Source organism: Idiotropiscis lumnitzeri, chromosome 2 (genome assembly GCF_059441095.1).
Source record: "Idiotropiscis lumnitzeri isolate Australia: NSW breed Sydney's pygmy pipehorse chromosome 2, RoL_Ilum_1.0, whole genome shotgun sequence".
NCBI lineage: Eukaryota > Metazoa > Chordata > Actinopteri > Syngnathiformes > Syngnathidae > Idiotropiscis > Idiotropiscis lumnitzeri.
In genome coordinates this window covers 15,703,644-15,723,852 of record NC_142392.1, presented here as the reverse complement: position 1 = coordinate 15,723,852, position 20,209 = coordinate 15,703,644, and the positions used below count along the sequence as shown (strand labels likewise).

Sequence of the window (20,209 nt, the reverse complement as noted above, 5' to 3'; positions counted from 1 at the left end):
TGATTGAGGTTTGTTTTGAAATAAATTACACAGTATGGTCTTTTAGTAAATTGACAAGTATTTCTCTGCTTTTAATTTTTTTTTAAAGTCTTCTCTTAATGTGCTTGAATGTTTCTCGATCCTTTTGTTTTCTCTGCTTTACGTCTGAATGCCGTTAGCTCTTGTGCGTGTAAAAGCTTTTAGGTGTTGTGCGTTTGCTTTTGTGAAGCACATTGAGTTGCCTCGTGGATGAGATGATGTGCTAGATAAATAAAGCTGCCTCGCCTTTCAATAATTGCGATGGGATCGTGGTATTAAAATTGTGGATTAAATCAGGTAAATCCCCACTGGCTGCCATTTTATAAAATAGTGATTGTCAAAGTATGGTATCTTTCTCGTATCTAAAAGAATTCAGTGAAGTAAAAAAAAAAAAAAAAAAAGAGTACAGTTACGTATTTACAGACCGATTTAGTTTAAAGTTTAAGAACCACCATCATCAACGATTTTAGACCGCCATCGTGTCATTCTAAGCGCGACAGCGTCGTGCAGCTGCAGCTTTCCCGCCACTCCACCCGCGTGCGTGCAACGTCGTGCTGCGGTGGCTTCCGTCTTCCCAGCGCCTCTTGTCCCCTCCCACTGGCGTCACGCAACGCGACCTGCAGGTGAACAGTTCATTCGCAGCTTCCCTCTCCTTCCCCATCGCTCCTCGAGGCGCACACACGCCAGCCAGCCAGCCAGTCGGCTGTCTGCTTTTGAGGGATGCACAACGGAGCGCGGCGCGGCGGAACCGAACCGAGTTGAGCTTTGAGGCAGACCCAACAGGAGGGGGTTGGGTGGGTGGTGGTGGGGGGGGGCGATTGTGATTGCACGCGGTCCGACCTCGGAGCGAGCGTGGATGCGGAAGCTAACGTGTGGACAAGAGGAGGACTGTTTGGACAGGCGGCAGCTGCGTGGGCGGCAAGGTGAGCAGTCACTGTGTTTGTTGTTTGAGCTTTTTTAAAATTTATTTATTTATTTTTTCCCCATCCTGAGCCCATATGCAATTTGGAGTTATATTTCAAAGGTGTTTTGTGAAATACTTTCAAAACAATTACAGTCGTGTGTATAGTGTTTTTGATGCGAGAGTTTTATCACAGCTGAGTTTAATCACCATGATTACAAACATTGTACACCGTAAGAGAGGAATTGCGAACAGAAAATAAAATAATACTGCTTATATTACTGCATGCTTTTCCTCTCCACGTATGCCTTGACCAAGATAATGCTTCTTCTATTTTTTTTTTTTTTTTTTTTAATTACTTTTCACCTCACATATGGGTGTAGCTGCAGTTCTACCGATTCTGCTTTTTTCAAATTAATTACGTTTCAGTGCTCGCCGATACTGCCATAGCATCATGCATTTGTGATGAAAATCAAATTAATTAATCAAAATGATTAAAAAAAAAAAAAAAAAGGGTAAACCTATTCTCTAGACCAGGTGTGGGCAAACTACGGCCCGGGGGCCACATGCGGCCCGTCAAACGCTTTAATCCGGCCCGCCGAACTTGAAAAAAATTAAACGAATAAACCTCGTTAATGTTTTATTTTCTGAATACTGTGGTTTTTCCAAGTTGTAATGCTTTTGTTCATTTTCATTCTAAATTAAATGTTTTGGGTTTTTTTCTCTGATGAGGCGAGGTTACCAAAACACTCCATCCACGTTCCTGGTTCGGCTTCTCTGTCAAATTTTAGAACCCGTTGTGGCCCGCCAATTAAAAAGGTTGCCCACCCCTGCTCTAGACCTCGACATTGTGTATCTTTCACTCAAATACAACACTTTTCAAGATAACAACTTGCCATTATATCATGACAACACTAACCTAATAAGTCCTATAGTACAAAACAAATTATAAACAAAGCAAAATGAATCATTGCATTAACTTAAGTATTCAGTTAATTCCCCACATAATCCATTTCAGAATACGGTATGGAAAGGAATTTGTTCATTTGCAAAGTGTACCTGAATGCAGCCGTTGTGTGACTGCTGGTGTAAACATGAGCGGCGGCTGCAATAAACAGCCCGACACATTGGCTATAATAGGCAAGGCACGGCGGCTTTATTTATCGAGCACATTTCATACACAAGGCAAGTCAATGTGCGTCACACAACCAGAGGCACAACACCTAGACGCATCTACAAACAAAAACAGCGAAAGACCTTCGAAAGCAAAGCGCAGCAAGCAAAAGCAATTGTAAAGAACCAAGTTTGACAACATTTAAACACCGGAAACATTTTAAAAATCGAGTCAAGAAATGAAATGCAGCTTTGTAAAAATAATAACATTCAAATGTGTGTTTCTTCCTCAGCTCTCCCTCCAACACGACTTGCTTGTAAAGCTGACAATGCGTGAGCCACGTGAGACGGCAAGCTGAGACTCAGCCCCCGAGGGAAAAGCAGGATGCGTCCCATCGTGTCGCATCTCTTGAGCCAGAGCAGCGTCAACCCCGCGGCCGCGGCCCTGCTCCTCTCCCTGTGTCTCGGCTTCCCTCCCCGGGCGCTCGCGTGCCCGCCCGGCTGCATTTGCGCCAGCGATATCGTTTCTTGCAGCGGCTGCAATCTGTCGGCGCTGCCCCCTGACCTCCCCGGCTACGCCACGCGCTTAGACCTGAGCCACAATTCCCTGACTGTTCTACCCACTGATTGGATAACGCGGCCGTTCGACCGGCTTGCCGCTCTACTCCTTGGCCGCAATCACATCGTCCAAATCGAGGCCAACGCCTTCACGGTGACACCTCATCTCCTCCACTTGGACCTCTCATCCAACAAACTATCGGTGCTCAATTCGTCTATCTTTACCGGACTCACGGCGCTCAGAGAGCTGCTGCTGTTTGGTAACCGCATCGTCCAGATCAATCCTAACTCCTTTAGTGGTCTCCGCAGCCTGGCGAAACTCTACCTGTCTGGGAACAGGCTGACGTCACTCCCTGTAAGTCTTTGGGATGAAAGCGGGCCTCTCAACCTGACCTTCCTCGACGTGTCATCCAACAGACTCGCCGGCGTGCATGTTCACACGCTGCTTTTTCTCAGCCGACGTGGTGGAATTTATTTGCAGGGAAACCCTCTCATATGTGACTGCGCTTTACTGGCTCTGCTCGAGTACTGGACTTGGAAGCAGTATCTGCCCCTGTTGGACTTTAAAGATGGCTACCCATGCAGGGACGACGTAGGCCCAAAGCTGAATTGTAGCCGGGGCGAGGAGGTGTCCGTTGATGCGGGAAGCTACCAAGTCGATCCGGGTAAATGGTTGTGGTTGACATGTCCGGGCTTTGCCTCGCCGCTGCTGAAGGATCCAGCTGTGTTCTGGGTGACCCCCACAACAGTGCTAAATTTATCCGCACACGATCCAAGCGCTCACCTCGCCGTCCTTCCTAATGGCACCCTGGAGATAAGAGGTGCGCTGATGGAGGATTCTGGCGCATACGCGTGCGTGGCGGCCCGCGGGCGCCGGCGCCACCCCGATGGGTCTCCGGAGGTCAACGTGGTCGTGGGAAACGTGAGCTCCGTCGCCGCCAGCGGATTGGCCCATCGAGGCGGAGGCGAGCATTTCAACACGGCGTTCACCACCCTGGCTTCTTGCGTGGTCAGCATCATACTGGTGCTCCTCTACCTCTACCTGACGCCGTGTCGGTGCAGGGAAAACCGGGGCGCCTCGGGAGGGTGCGGAGGGCGAGCTATCGTCCTGTGTTCGGATCCCAGGGAAAATGAGTCGGGGCAGCGGCGGTCCGATGGGAAAAGGGTAGCGTTCTTAGAGCCCCAAGTGGAGGACTGTGAAAGCGCTGCTGCAAAATCGCCAGTTATCAACACGAGTCACGCTACCACTGAGGGGATTCTTAAGAACGGAAGCAGGACAGTGGGACAGACCCTCACAGACACAGCCCTCATGGTATAACAAAACATCATCGTCGTCCCATCGCAGATGATAATATGCATGAGTCAGAAAATGTTCGGGATATTCATCCTTTGGGTGAAATTTCAGGATGGATCTCAAATGCACGAACGTCTAACGGTGAATTTAAGGCTGTGTGTGACTCGAAAGCAGGGTTGGGCAAACCTTTTGATCGGCGGGCCACAATGAGTTCTAAAATTTGACCGAGGGGCCGGACCAGGAGCCGATGGGTGGAGTGTTTTGGTCACCTCACCTCATCGGAGAAAAAAAACCAAAACATTTATTTTTTGCAATGAAAATGAACAAAAGCATTAAAACAACATAAATGTCTTTGAGAAACAAAATATTTCGAAAATCAAACATTAACAAGGTTTATTCATTTAATTTTTTTTGAGAAACAAAATATTTCGAAAATCAAACATTAACAAGGTTTATTCATTTAATTATTTTTGAGAAACAAAATATTTCGAAAATAAAACATTAACAAGGTTTATTCATTTAATTTTTTTTGAGAAACAAAATATTTCGAAAATAAAACATTAACAAGGTTTATTCATTTAATTTTTTTTGAGAAACAAAATATTTCGAAAATAAAACATTAACAAGGTTTATTCATTTAATTTTTTTTGAGAAACAAAATATTTCGAAAATAAAACTAACAAGGTTTATTCATTTAATTTTTTTTGAGAAAAAAAATATTTCGAAAATAAAACATTAACAAGGTTTATTCATTTAATTTTTTTTGAGAAACTAAATATTTCGAAAATAAAACATTAACAAGGTTTATTCATTTAATTTTTTTTGAGAAACAAAATATTTCGAAAATAAAACATGAACAAGGTTTATTCATTTAATTTTTTTTGAGAAACAAAATATTTCGAAAATAAAACATGAACAAGGTTTATTCATTTAATTTTTTTTGAGAAACAAAATATTTCGAAAATAAAACATGAACAAGGTTTATTCATTTAATTTTTTTTGAGAAACAAAATATTTCGAAAATCAAACATTAACAAGGTTTATTCATTTAATTTTTTTTGAGAAACAAAATATTTCGAAAATCAAACATTAACAAGGTTTATTCATTTAATTTTTTTTGAGAAACAAAGTATTTAGAAAATAAAACATGAACAAGGTTTATTCATTTAATTTTTTTTGAGAAACAAAATATTTCGAAAATCAAACATGAACAAGGTTTATTCATTTAATTTTTTTTGAGAAACAAAATATTTCGAAAATCAAACATGAACAAGGTTTATTCATTTAATTTTTTTTGAGAAACAAAATATTTCGAAAATCAAACATGAACAAGGTTTATTCATTTAATTTTTTTTGAGAAACAAAATATTTCGAAAATAAAACATTAACAAGGTTTATTCATTTAATTTTTTTTGAGAAACAAAATATTTCGAAAATAAAACATTAACAAGGTTTATTCATTTAATTTTTTTTGAGAAACAAAATATTTCGAAAATCAAACATTAACAAGGTTTATTCATTTAATTTTTTTTGAGAAACAAAATATTTCGAAAATCAAACATGAACAAGGTTTATTCATTTAATTTTTTTTGAGAAACAAAATATTTCGAAAATAAAACATTAACAAGGTTTATTCATTTAATTTTTTTTGAGAAACAAAATATTTCGAAAATCAAACATTAACAAGGTTTATTCATTTAATTTTTTTTGAGAAACTAAATATTTCGAAAATCAAACATGAACAAGGTTTATTCATTTAATTTTTTTTGGGAAACAAAATATTTCGAAAATAAAACATTAACAAGGTTTATTCATTTAATTTTTTTTGAGAAACAAAATATTTAGAAAATCAAACATTAACAAGGTTTATTCATTTAATTTTTTTTGAGAAACAAAATATTTAGAAAATAAAACTAACAAGGTTTATTCATTTAATTTTTTTTGAGAAACAAAATATTTTGAAAATAAAACATTAACAAGGTTTATTCATTTAATTTTTTTTGAGAAACAAAATATTTCGAAAATAAAACATTAACAAGGTTTATTCATTTAATTTTTTTTGAGAAACAAAATATTTCGAAAATAAAACATTAACAAGGTTTATTCATTTAATTATTTTTGAGAAACAAAATATTTTGAAAATAAAACATTAACAAGGTTTATTCATTTAATTTTTTTTTTTCAAGTTCGGCGGGCCGGATTGAAACGTTCAACGGGCCGCATGTGGCCCCCGGGCCGTAGTTTGCCCACCACTGCTCTAAAGTGTGGCCCTGACCTGGTGACTGACGTAGGAGTCAGCGAATAAACATGTCGACTTGACTGGTGTCAGTTGTAGACGTCGCAGCTTATCTATGAATTTGCTTCATATGTGTTGTCTTTTTTTGTCTCCCGGGTTTCGAATCAAAATATTTGAGCTATTTTTAGCCTGAGACTCAAATTAGGTTTGCCTGTACAGCATTTTGGGTTCATCCTGAAATGTCAACCAAAAGGTCCAAAATCCCCAATTTTTTGGGGGGAAAGTTGTATTTGCATTCCACGGATTCTGACATTGTTTATATGAAGACCCCATATGGAAATGTTTCGGGCAGAGATCTCAAAGATCATCGAAATGCAGTCGACGGAACGGTCACACTCGAGTCGATAAGGCGCCGCAGCAGTGAAGCTTATTGTCAAAGTCTGACTGACTTTTGGCAATTAAAAGACGTCGTGCTGCGCAAACACCACCGCAGAAACCAATCCAACCTTGTTTTCTTTTTGATCAAACTGTGTCTGCTTGTATCGTCGAGGTATTTTACATAGCAATTCTCTCTTTGACGACCTTTGCGACCTATAAGACACGAATTCCTATTTTGATAAGTTGGAGCAATGTAGCACTTGCCAGCAAAAATGAGATTGATCGATGCATTGTGATGGAATTTTCTCGAGGCGTTAATTCCTGCACATTTACGTATGTATAGTAAGCTTGCAGCTAGAAAATATTCTATTCAATAATCATGTGTTCGGATAAAAAAAAAAAAAAATCCACTTCATAATAAATTAATTTTGTACTTAAATTCAAAGTGTGCATAGCAGTATACTATTTTCGTGTCTATAAAAGTAAAAATTTCGATTAATCCCCCCCCCGCCTGAATTTTGGTCTATGTGGCAAAATAACCTCACAAGCTCAGTCGCGATTTTTGCCGGCTAAAAAAAAAATGCCTCGATTTTTCTTTTTTTTTTTCTTTTTTTTTTTTTTTTTTCTTTAACAGTCGTACTCGAATTACTCGAGGACCCGTTTCTGCCCTAATGTATAGTGTAGTTGTTTAGAGAGTTGTCTTGGTACCAACCCACTGCAGTCAGTAAGTGGCATCATAAGAGGTCTGATTGATATCGTAGCGCACATATTAGCATGCTTTATTGTAATACCCTCGCAAACATTACTGGGACGTCCGAATTCTAAAAAAAAAAAAAAAAAAAAGTCCCAGAGTAAGTACGCGTTTTGCTAACATCAACATTTCAACTAAGTGCATTATCGTTAACAATGTTGATTTAAAATCGACTAAATACTAAATATTCACTCGTAAATAATACTGAAAAGCCTCGCCGTTTGTATAGACCACATCGATTATTAGCCGTCAACCACATCAAGACTTAGTGGATATAAAAAGTTTACACACCCCTGTTCAAATGTCAAAAATGAAATATTTTTCGTTTAAAAATTTCTGCCATTAATGTGGGAGAAATCTCTGAGTGGGAGAGTAGACGTTGCACGTGTTCACAATTAAAACTCATTCACGACCAAGCCCAGGTGAAAAAAAAATTCACTTTCCGACGTCTATATCCGTCAATGGCATTGAACGAGTCAACCGGTTCCATTAACACTCATGCAATATCTGAAAAGAAATATTTGAAATAATTCACGTTGCTCATGTTTTTTTTTTTAATATTGCATCAAAATCTGGTATTTGAACAGGGTTGTGTCGATTTTATTTAATTTTTTTTCCCATGCAGCGCATGTCTCAAAATGTCACCTTCCTGTATGGCGAGATGCTGCAAAAGCCAATAGAAGATTTCTATTCACCATTTGCTTTTTCGTTTGAGCTTTGAAGGTCAAAAGTGGCAGGCACATGACTGATTCATAGTTCCAGGCGCTCTCTTTCTTCAGAATAAAAAAAGTGCTTTTTTGCCCATGGCTCATCTATCGCCGGATTTATGAACCGAGCGGAAGGATTGACCCTTAGCGCCGGCGAATAAAAGGCAGCGGAGTGAAGTGTCATTCAGGCCATATTGGTGTCACCCAATAAGGAAAGGTGTGACCTACATTCTCCCTTTGTCTGATATTTTTAGCTCTGTGGTGTCGTTTCCAAGGTGCCAAGAAGCCTTGTGTTGCTTCTACATGTGTCCTGTCCACATCATATTACATCTTTTACTTTTGATGTTTCATTAGAATGCGTAGTCAAAAGTGTTCTGTCATGAGTGCGTCTTGCACCTTTTTTTTTAAAAAATAAAAGGTTGACTTTTAGTGGTTTGTGTGTTGTTTTGTGCCTCCAGGATGTCGTTATTTTAGCCACCCTGTGGAAATAGAGTCCGTTATGGGTTGAAAAAAATGAAAAGTAGGGTTACGTCAGACGGATTTAAAGCATGGCAAATAACCTCTTAGTGAGTCAGCAAATCACAATTCCCCCCCCCCCCCCAAAAAAAAAAAAATCCTCTTATGGCCTTTTCATTTGCTAGTGAAAATGTGAAACCTTAAAGCTTATTTTTGCAGGCTTTTTTTTTTTTTCTCTCCAACACTTCACATGATTGTACTGTCATTTCAGTGGCCGAGAGGACATAAGGAGCCTTTTCCAAAAGTGCTGTGCTTTCAGAAGTGACGGGGAAATTGGCTGTTGATGCTCATGGTTCCCATTGGGACCAGTCTGGAAATAGCACTCCCAGTGATGAGGTGTTTTTTCACATCTTAACATGTTGACTTTTAATGACTTGGTCCCAGAATACTCTCGCTATTGTTTTTGATGCATTCTCAGTGTCGGCATAAAACCTCGTTTATTAATATTAGTAGCTTGGACGATTCTGCAAAAGTGAGATATTTTCACATCAGGTCGTGCTTTGACTGCACGCAAAAATTGGAAAAAAATTACAATATATGCAACTCACCTTTTGCAATTTGGGAGATAGTCTTCAAAAAAAACCTTCAAGTTGTTTACATTAACATAAAACAAAGAACATTTTTTTAATCAGAGATTTTTTTGCACAAACTGAATCTTCTTTTTATTTATTTTACATTTATTCTTTTTCGCATATCGGGTTTACATAATAATAAATGGTAAATGTCACTTGTATTGCGCCTTATATAATATGTCAATGGCTATTTGGATACAAATGGTGCAGTAACACATGTAGACAGACGATACAGTAATTCTCACAGGCATATATTCTTTATCCTCTGAGAGAGTTGTAGTTGACTGTGTCCGTTTTGAAACGCTTCTTTGTGCTTATCTATTTCTGCATTATAATGCTCCCTGGTGGGCACGATCTTTAGAAAGCGCACAAATTGTTTATTGGTATTTTAGTTCATTTCAATGGGGATAATTTGACATATTTACACGGTATGGGAGTTATATGCTCCACTTTTTTTTTTTTTTTTTAAGATCATTTTAGGATTGATATCTTCCTTTGCTTACTATGACATCATTGCTTTATATAATTAATTTATAAAAAGCAGAAACTATATTAGTGTAATGAGCTGTCCATTTTTTCAAGAGGGGAAGTGTACATTTACTCCACTGCTGAGTTGCATGACTGTAATTTGCGAACAGGAGCATCATTTTTAGAGTTATGCCTGGTGCTAAAACATACCGATTCTATTACACAACAACATTTTAGCCGGGTCGTAACGTCAAGGCACATGACCTCTCTGCTTAGCTTTAATGAATTCCGCTTTGATCGATATCCACCATGTCGCATTAATCTTCTCAGCGCCCAGTCCAAAATGTAATAATTTTCTGACGCGTCATAAGTCAAACGTTGGCGAAAGTTTAATGAAAGTGGGAGTCGTATTGCTAAAATAGCAACATTAATGTGAACACGTTCAGGATAATGGCATCATTTGGCAAATGCGTCCCACTGTTTAATTAACTTGCCTTCTGAGCTTAGACGGTCCAGTCACCTTGTTCTAACGGTTCCCCCAGAATAGTACGAAAGGAGATCATTTAACGGCTTTCTTTTTCGTTTAAACACTACCAGTGAACATCACCATGCTTGTTGACTCATTTAATCCCAGAAATTTTCACTAGAGGAACCCCTCAATTCCAGCGTTTTTCTGGATGTTGACTGATTTTGCGAGGCAAACAGAATATTGTGTTCTAATGCTAAAAAAAAAAAAAGACGTATAAATACGTCTTTGGGAGGTGGGGACTACGTTTTTGAAAACGTAGCTGTCTTATGGATTGAATGAGTTAAGAAATGCCTTTGTGTGATACCATTATTATTCTGCACTCTTCAAACGTGCACGGGGTGATTTATTATTTTTTTTCTTGCTCCTCGGGAACCAACGGCGGGCTCGCGTATCGGACAAATGAATGAAAGCTTGTCAAACGTGCATCAAAAATTCAAAGCATGCGATGGAAACCGATGTTCACAGTGCAACGGTGGATGTTCTGCTACTTGGAGCGTGCACGTGCGAACCTCAGTGGAGTTTGAAGCATTAACACCATTCTCGCGCCGCATGTGTTGCCATGTGAGTTTCGTAGAATTGCTGTAAAGCCAATTATATCCTAATGCTTAACAAAATGTCACAACTGTATATTGTATTCTAAAATAATAATAGCTGCTCTCAGCTTACTCACAAGAACCTATTTTGACATTTGAGCCTATTTAGTAGTGATGGGTAAATGAAGCTTCAAATTAACTACGGACCAGTTGTAGTTGTTTTGGTCTCCAGTAGATGGCACTCTCAATTCAACATTGGGCTGAAAGCACACTGACATGCTATTTTTTAAACCTTTTATTTAAAACAACAGTGCCCTCTATAGGACACAAAAATACAACAACTTGGTTCATGAAGCAAATTTGAAGCTTCATTTCCCCATCACTGCTATTTAGTTGAACCCAAAGCTGTTATTTTGCAAAATGGCAACACAGATGAATGAAGCTATATTATTTGTAGGAAATAAATGTAGTAAATATGCAAAATCGGATCATGTTTATTTCAGCTCACGTTTAATCGGCAAGTAATCGATTGGCAAATTAATTTATAGTTACTGTGTTTTTGACGATCAGTGAATTGTTTGGATACCTTTTGTAATTTAAAATTACCCCCCCCCAAAAAAAATTGTATCTGATTTTTGTAGTTACCCATGAAAGCGGACTGATTATATTTGTATTGAATCAAAATTGAAAATACATTTTTGCCGATTTTCTTTCACGTTACGTACCAAACCAACGACTGAGTCGAAATCAATTTGTCAATTTGAAATCATTTCATGTTTTTCAATTAAGGCATGAACATTGTCATTGATTAATCACCAATATATTTGACAAACGCGCACATTGTGGGTGACGTTATTTATTCCCGTGTCAGATGAGCAGGACACCTGCTGTCTGACACGCGCATAAACCTCATAAAACAACTCTTCGAGCTGCTTCCTTCTTTCTCAGTCGCTCCCTTGGAAACGCCGTTGCACAGCGCACAGCGGCTCCTGAATGACTGTCGTCTAGTAATTGGAAGGCTTCGGGTAGAGAGCCCTGTCACACCGTTACCCAACATGACGATGTCACGTGACACATTTTGGGAATATTTCCAATCTATTTACACACTTTGAACGGCACAAGAAAAAAAGGAAGATTCAAGCTGACACTGCACTTCATTAAAATGTGGGATAAACACAAGCGCGTCGACTGTGAAATTGCCAGAACAATCTTATTAGGTGAAGAGGCGAATCTATAAGGACCCCCCCTCCCCGTCCCCGTCCCTACTCCTGATCCACCTTATATGAAATATGCTTGCCAACATTAACATTTGACGTGTTCCTTGCCAAGAAACAAATGACATTTATTTATTTATTTATTTTTTTTGTAAAAATCTACGACTGAGGCCGAGCTGATCGCTATCGGTTATGAAAGGAGATGAAGGACATGAAGACATGTCTTTTCATGTTCCGGGACTGGATTGAGACCAAACAAGCAAGCAAGTCCGTGCTGTGTTTATGTAATCAGGAAGCCTCAGCAGGGAAGCAAAGTCACTTATACTGACTCGAAGAGTGTGTGTACGTCGACGCAGTAAGTAGGTTACTTAAAAGCAGGGGGCCGAGCGTCAAAATTGAAAATTGGACAAGCAGTGGATTTTAAAATATTCCACCTGGTATTGAACTTTTGTTGTCTGCGCAAAAAACGATTACCACGTCTTAAATTCAGAGACACTTATACATTTAATAGCATAAAAAATGTTTTAAAACCTTTTTTTTTTTTTTGCAGCCTCTGCAACATTATGCGCAGTTTGAATATTACGTAAATATTGAGAGGGGAAGAACAATTAACATAAAAGTGAATAAAATGGAACCAATCTAAAATAAATATTAGCTGCAAATGTGTTGCACTTTTCAGTTAAATATAACTGAACTTTAATTTGTGTACCACTAGAGCAGGCGTGGGCAACCTGCGGCACGGGGGCCACATGCGGCCCATTAAACGTTTTATTCCGGCCCGCCGAATTTGAAAGAAATTAAGTGAATAAACCTTGTTGATTTTTTATTTTCTAAACACTGTGGTTTTTCAAAGACATATTTTGTTGTAATGCTTTTGTTCACTTTCATTTCAAACTAAATGTATTTTTTTTTCTCTGATGAGGTGAGGTTACCAAAACACTCCTGGTCCGGCCCCTCTGTCAAATTTTAGAACCCTGCACTTGGGTGAGCTCTCGTTGCAGTAGTGTTGCTTGTACCACACTTTGAGAATCTTGGAGTGAATAAAAATGATTCCATTGATTAACCTAATGAAATTTAATACCCGAGTCAGCAGTACTCTAAACTGGTTGCCATTCAATTGTTTCGAGACAAATAAGCATTCCCTCTCATATTCACACCTATGCACAATTCAGAGTCATTGGCAAGCAATAGAAACTGAGCATTATTGTCTTTTGAAAGACCCAATATTTCATGCAAATGACCGTCTCTCATTAGATTGTGCGAGCAGAGCAAATGTTGAGTGCATGTAAGTGTACTTGTGCTGTTCTAGGCAAAAGCAGGTTCATGTTTATGAACCAGCTTTGCATTTCCTCTGCACAGCACAAAGTGTCTGCCTCTTGGATGCTAATCAGCTGTTTTTTTTTTTGTTGTTTTTTTTCTATGGCCTTGGCTCATTAGCTTAGAATGCAAAACGCGCAATTCCAGCAATTTATTGTGCCACCGGTGCTGTTTACAACAACAGCTCAGCGTTGCAGAACGCAAGTATGCTGCTTTCTGTCTATTTGTCAATCGATAATCAATGATCATGTGCAAAGGTTCTGCGCAAATAAACCCCGTCTACAATGTATTTTATGCATTACGATTTGCTCCAGCCTGACCTTACACAGTGTCAATTTTACAGTTCCTATAGATTTTGCAGAATTAATGGCTATTTCTATATATGTGTGTGGCATGCTCTTAAACTGTACGCTGACTTTATAATTGCTCCTCTGGGGATTCATAATAGTGCTTTAATTGAATTCTAAGTGCATGTGCAGTGTGCCATAGTGTACTTGTCCACTGTTACTATCAGGGACACTTGACCTATAACAGCTATTTATAATGCCATCCATCACATTTACTGATAAAGGCATCTAATGAGTGTTTTGCCCGTACTGTACGTCTGAGATTATTTTGTATGACAGACCATAAAGCCTCAGTGTGAGGTTTTCGCCATCACATTACATGAAATCAAATGGCTCTGACATCTAATGTGCTATTTTCTACTAAATCAACAGCTTTCAAACAAGGCAGTGAGAAGAAAAAAAAAGTCAACTATTGCATATAGTTCTGGGGGGGGAGGGAACGTTGAAAAAAAAAACTGAAATGAAATGATCAGGTTCTCTGATTGTGCTATTTATAGGAATATGCCGCGTTATAAAAGGTTGAAACACTGATGCTCAATTTCAGGTTAAATTATAGACCAAGAGACCAAGAATTATCATTTAAAAGCTTTTCCCACGATTAATGTGGCCTTTTTTTTAAGCTTGCCAAGAGGGGGAAGTCAAAATAAACCAGTCGTATTCTGTGGTTACACAAGTGTACACACACATTCCTGTAATGGCGACGTGGCTATGTTTTCTAACTGAATTGTATGTTAAATGAGTCAGCACAGTCTTGCGACCATTTAAAATGTCTCTCACTAACTCCATCTAAAATTCAGATGTTCTAGTGGGCTTTCTTGACGTCTTTTTATTTTGTGTGGAAGCCTTAAAGATTCGGGCCAAGTTGTGAAAGCTCACATGGTGGTAACAAGTTTTGAAGTGACTCATCGTGCTCATTTTTTATGTCATAGCAGGTGTCAATTTCAAGATGGGGTGTGTAGACTTTTTATAATCAGTCTATATGTATGTGTAAATTAATTTACCAAAATCCAAATTAAAAAATTCTCATTTAATTTCAGAAAATGTAAAAAAAAAAAAAGAAAAAAGAAAAAAAAACATTATTAAATAAATAACTAAATATTTGAAGTACCAACAAAAAAAAAAGTCCAATGCTTTTGGATCTAGGACGTACCGCGTCGCTGTCTAATAACGTACTGTACGTGTGTGCAAACAATTCTACAAGGCCGATTACAAGCGCTTGTTATCAGGGAGCTTCTGCCTTGACATTTAAAAGAGGAAGCTTTCTTCCACGGTTGTGATTCATTTCTGATGCGCGCAGATTAGAAAGGGGAAGAAAGCCCGTCTCCTGAACGCATGTGATCCATACGAGAACGGCGATCGGGGTTGTTGTGGCAACTGTCCAGAGAAATGTCGCAGTAATGAGAGACGAGATTAACGGCGTGTGTTTGGATGCCCTGGGGAGAGGATCTAATGAAACCTTTTGTGTTCGATTTGATGGATCACACAAATCGGAGGGGATTGCGTGCATACCCATTACCTGGTTGCTTCCGCCACTTAAGATCATGATTCTCTCGCTGAATGCAAAATGGGTTCTAAAATTTGACAGAGGGGCTGGACCACGAGCAGATGGATGGAGTGTTTTGGCAACCTCACCTCATCGGAGAAAAAAAATACATTTAATTTTAAATAAAAGTGAACAAAAGCATTACAACAAAATATGTCTTTGCACACACCACAACATTTAGAAAATAAAACATTAACAAGGTTTATTCATTTAATTTTTTTCAAGTTTGGCGGGCCGAATTAAAACGTTTAATGGGCCGCATGTGGCCCTCAGGCCGTAGTTTGCCCACGCCTGCTTTCGAGGTTATAACGCCATTACGTCGTTAGCTTGTGCGTGGCATTTTGTATTGGATGTTAGCATGACGCTCAACAGAATTCGCTTTAATAAAGCCACGCGGTTGTTTTAAATACACGTTTAATTCTCTTTGCTTCGTGTTTAGTTTGACTGTGAACGTCAACTGGGAGTGCAATAAATGTTTTATTTATTTATTTATTTATTTTGGCAAACTGATGACCGAATCTGAGATTTTTTTTAATTTTTTTTTTGCTCGCAAGTCAATGTGAGAGTTAAATATATATATTTTTTTTTAGGTGGAACTCAGTGCAAAAGATATCCGGAATAAACAGGAAAATGTCTCGTGTCAAACCGTGCATTCTTTATTGCTGTGCCCTTGAGATATTGACTTGAAGCGTGCTAATTATGTTTTAACGGAAGTGGGCTGCCATTACTGCTAATTTAACTCTCACCGCGTAATTATCCACCACACTATCAAATCGATGCTGGGGGGATTTTGAGTTCTACAGGTCACATCGTTCACACGGCCGGAGAAAGGAAACATTTTCATTCATTCATCTCCAGCGCCACGTTGGCAACTTTAGCCTGCTCGCTGCTCCACCTCAATCTGCCAAAATGTAGGATATTGCACAAATGTCAGATATTATCCTCCCCTGACAGCCTTATGTAAGTGCCGCGTGTGTGTCAGGGATAATCCTCTTAGTTGGAGAAGGGGTCGCCTTAATGGGAAACAAAACAGTTTGCCTCCTCTGTCCTCTGCTTTTAATAATCAAAATGGAATTTGCATGAAGGCCGGCGCACCATGTGTAGGATTAATCCTTGCTAGAGGACGCGATTGTGCTTCCGATATCTACAATTTTATTCTGTGTTAAAAGGGAGCGGGAAATTTGGGATTAACGTGTGTCCAGCGTCAGGGATGTCAACATAAACAATATTGTTTGAATGGACGAATGTGCGTTTTATGGTCAGGGTGACACTTTCAGCATATGAAATAAATTAACTTGATTTGATGTTTCATTTTAAAAATGTATGATGTGTATCTGTTGTGACTTATAAAATGCTCTTATCTGTTTGCCGTGATGAAAAGTTGGCTGGCCTGCGCAATAACTATTATTATACAATATTCAGTGAAATAAACATCAGTTCCTTTGAGTCCCAATGGCAGAAAAACGCTATACAAGTGACAGCCCGTTTATATTTGACTTTGGTTGCTAAATTCACTTGGCGTCCTCTGCTGGTTATTACCGCCTAGTACAGTTTTTCCAAGCAGCCGTACACGTACCCCTCGGTACGAAAGCAAATTGAAGGGGCTATGTTGAAATGTTTACGCATTTATTTCCAATATGATAAATAAGTTAGTAGGCCTGTCGATAAAATAAATGCTCACATCTCTATTGCTGTTCATCAATTAGCCACTAGAGGGCATCGTATGGGATAAATCTTGTGGGAGCTTGATACCAAAGTGCAGATACCGCCGAATAAAATAGTGTATATACTCCATTATTAAGTGATACCAATATGAGTTTAAAGCCAAAATAATCCATTAATGTGTTCAAAGTTTAATCAGGGGCAAAGTGACAAAAAGCAGAATGTGACACACACTGTTGCTCACCGAATACGCCCAACCCTGAGGGAAACTGAACAAGGTCCCCTGGTTAGTTTAGTCATTACCACTAAAATGTATCTGCCTCTCGGATGAACAATTTCTTATTATTATTTTTGTAATTCATTTCAAGAAAGTGACTCGAGTTTGCGACTGACTGCGTGCAATGAATGTGAGGGCACAGCTGTCTCCTACCAAAAAGAAGAAGAAGAAAAAAAAAAAAAAAAAAAGACCTCATGTGGAGTGAGCAGGAACACAAACTTCCCAGGAACTTTAATGAGGGGAATTGAGTGGCTTCTCTGCCGGGGTTAAACTCCAAACAACACAAGCTTCGGACAGGAGGGGGATTAAAAAAATACTGCAACGTCCATCATTTGCAAGGTTAGTAAAAAATGCGAACTTTAGCAAATCAATAATGCATGTGAAGAAATTTTGCTGCGTGTGTGTGCGACTGTTATAACAATTCTCTTCATTGTCGAGTTACATTGTACTAATTTCATTGATTCTTTTTTTTATCATATACTTATGAATGTTTATCTGTGAATTCTGGTAGCCTACTTTGTTATCTAACTCCTTAAGAGCCAAAGTCCATTGAAGTTCGACCCGCTGGCTTTAGCGTGTGTATTTAAATAGTTTCACGTCACTGTCTTCGAATATAATGAAACATTTTCTGTCTTATTAAATTTGACTTAGTTGAGCAGATAAAAGAATAAAATAATTCAGACACGATAAATCCTCTCTGTAGCATTTTTATGAGGGCTTTGAATTTGATTGCTTTGTTTTGATATCATAAAATCCTCCATTAATCGTTTAATCATGATCCTTGGGAATCACATGTGTAATTTATTAATTTTTTTTGTACCACCTTAAATCACTGCTCATCTCTCGAGATTTAAATCATGTTTTGAGCCGAATTGAATTGTGAAATCTTGGAGTGAAATATATCCCAAATTCATTTTTCTCCACATCTTTAAACTGTCCCCGTGCCATTTTTGTGACCTTCGTCTGACCGACACGACAACTTGTAAAGGTCTTCGGCGTTCCGTCTGCCACTCTCACTGGTGCTTCGTGACAAGCCTGACAAATGGAGCTCATCCAGAACCACAACTCCACTTGGAGCTTCTCGGGCCTCGTCATCTCCCGCTGGGAGGCCATGCCGCAAATGTCATCATATGGTCTGTAAAAACATTGCACCTCTTTCTAACAAAAATCTGACATTTCCAGGGGTGTGTAGACTTTTTTCATCAACTGTAGACACTCCAAAAACGTCTTTTCACATATAGCACGTAGAAACGTTAACATTTTCATACTTTGTGCAGGTATAATTTTTCTCTCCTTGTTTTCTCCTCACCAGATAATAACGTTGTCATCGTGCTGGGTGTGTTGACATTTGCCCTCCAGCTGTGTTTGGCTCTACTTGTCATGCACAGGTGTCTGAAATTGGACAACAATGCCAGAGAGGCTCTGGAGCGCGCGCAGACTTTGCAGAACATCCAGATAGGTGGGTGCTTAACGCACTCCTGATATTTTGTTTTTATGGCCAGAATTGAATTTTTCAGGAATAATTACAGTTAATTCACATTGTTTTGCTAAATGTATTTTTTTTTTACCCCAAGATACGACGTGCGGCCATCAAGATGTTTCCAAACAGACTCTTTATCAGCCTTATGATGATATTTGTTTATCATCTGCCGCTGTAGAAGGATGCTATCCAACGGCAACAGCCAAAAACTGTGTCCTCGGACCCTCTATACCCTGGGATCTGGTTCAGCACTGAAAAGGAGAATTTTGCAAAAGTTTGAACCTCCTCAAAAATGAAGAAAAGCCAGTTTGTCTCGAGCTGTTATTGAAATTGTTGTATTTTACAAATATTTTTGCTCATGTGAAAAATCACTGACTGTAGCCTGTTGTATAGGCTACATGATAATTAATATGTTGTGAGATAGGTGCAGTTAATGGTCTCATTAGGTACACGCAATAATGGTTGAAATCAAACATGCTTTGTTGCAACATAAACTAAGTAAATGTTATATCCTATTACTACCATTTTTTCATGTACCGCAAAGGTATTGGTTACTGTTGACTGTTTCTTAATGTAATATGTTTAACAAAAAAATGTGATGAATTGTTATTCACTCACTGGCCACTATCAGAACAAAAATGGTTGTGTCATTAATTAATTCCATTACAAGACCAAAATTAACTGTTTAGTATATGTGCTGATATTTGTGCCACTAGAAAATGAATATTTGAATTAAAGACTGAATATTTGAATTAAAAACTGAATATTTGAATTGAAAACTGAATATTTGAATTGAAAACGGAATTATTGAATTACAAACTGAATTATTGAAAAACAACAATTGTATATTTATTGTTTATTTTAATCAGAATTTTCCATTTACAATTCATGTAATTCAATAATTCAGTTTTCAATTCAATAATTCAGTTTTTATTTCAAATATTCCGTTTTTAATTCAAATATTCAGTCTTCAATTCAAATATTCAGTTTCGAGTGGCACAGGGGTGCCTCTAGGATGAGCAATGGATTCCAGATACATAGATCTCCTCGTCGGCCAATCTGGCACAAATATGATATCATGAGTATTGCCAGTTTTGGGTTGATATTTGTGCCAAACAATAAATATACAATTGTTGTTATTCAATAATTCAGTTTGTAATTCAATAATTCAGTTTTCAATTCAAATATTCTGTTTTCAATTCAAATATTCAGTTTTTAATTCAAATATTCAGTTTTTAATTCAAATATTCAGTTTCTAGTGGCACAAATATTGTTATTCAATAATTCAGTTAGTAATTCAATAATTCAGTTTTCAATTCAAATATTCAGTTTTTAATTCAAATATTCTGTCTTTAATTCAAATATTCAGTCTTCAATTCAAATATTCAGTTTCGAGTGGCACAGGGGTGCCTCTAGGATGAGCAATGGATTCCAGATACATAGATCTCCTCGTCGGCCAATCTGGCACAAATATGATATCATGAGTATTGCCAGTTTTGGGTTGATATTTGTGCCAAACAATAAATATACAATTGTTGTTATTCAATAATTCAGTTTGTAATTCAATAATTCAGTTTTCAATTCAAATATTCTGTTTTCAATTCAAATATTCAGTTTTTAATTCAAATATTCAGTTTTTAATTCAAATATTCAGTTTCTAGTGGCACAAATATTGTTATTCAATAATTCAGTTAGTAATTCAATAATTCAGTTTTCAATTCAAATATTCAGTTTTTAATTCAAATATTCTGTCTTTAATTCAAATATTCAGTCTTCAATTCAAATATTCAGTTTC

At 38.0% G+C, this 20,209-nt stretch overlaps 2 protein-coding genes across 2 annotated transcripts; both read left to right on the top strand.

Annotated features, from left to right (window-relative positions):
- Positions 1-821: 821 nt before the first annotated feature.
- LOC148341782 (amphoterin-induced protein 2-like) lies at positions 822-4,605 on the top strand. The gene is made up of 2 exons (XM_088288414.1): positions 822-941; positions 2,326-4,605. The coding sequence occupies exon 2, from the start codon at positions 2,418-2,420 to the stop codon at positions 3,906-3,908; it is 1,491 nt and encodes a 496-aa protein (XP_088144540.1). The 5' UTR covers positions 822-941; positions 2,326-2,417; the 3' UTR covers positions 3,909-4,605.
- A 12,373-nt stretch (positions 4,606-16,978) lies between these two features.
- LOC148341781 (uncharacterized) lies at positions 16,979-18,935 on the top strand. The gene is made up of 4 exons (XM_088288354.1): positions 16,979-17,273; positions 17,923-18,067; positions 18,247-18,393; positions 18,509-18,935. Exons 2-4 carry the CDS (start codon positions 17,977-17,979, stop codon positions 18,667-18,669), a joined length of 399 nt encoding a protein of 132 aa, XP_088144480.1. The 5' UTR covers positions 16,979-17,273; positions 17,923-17,976; the 3' UTR covers positions 18,670-18,935.
- Positions 18,936-20,209: the final 1,274 nt, after the last annotated feature.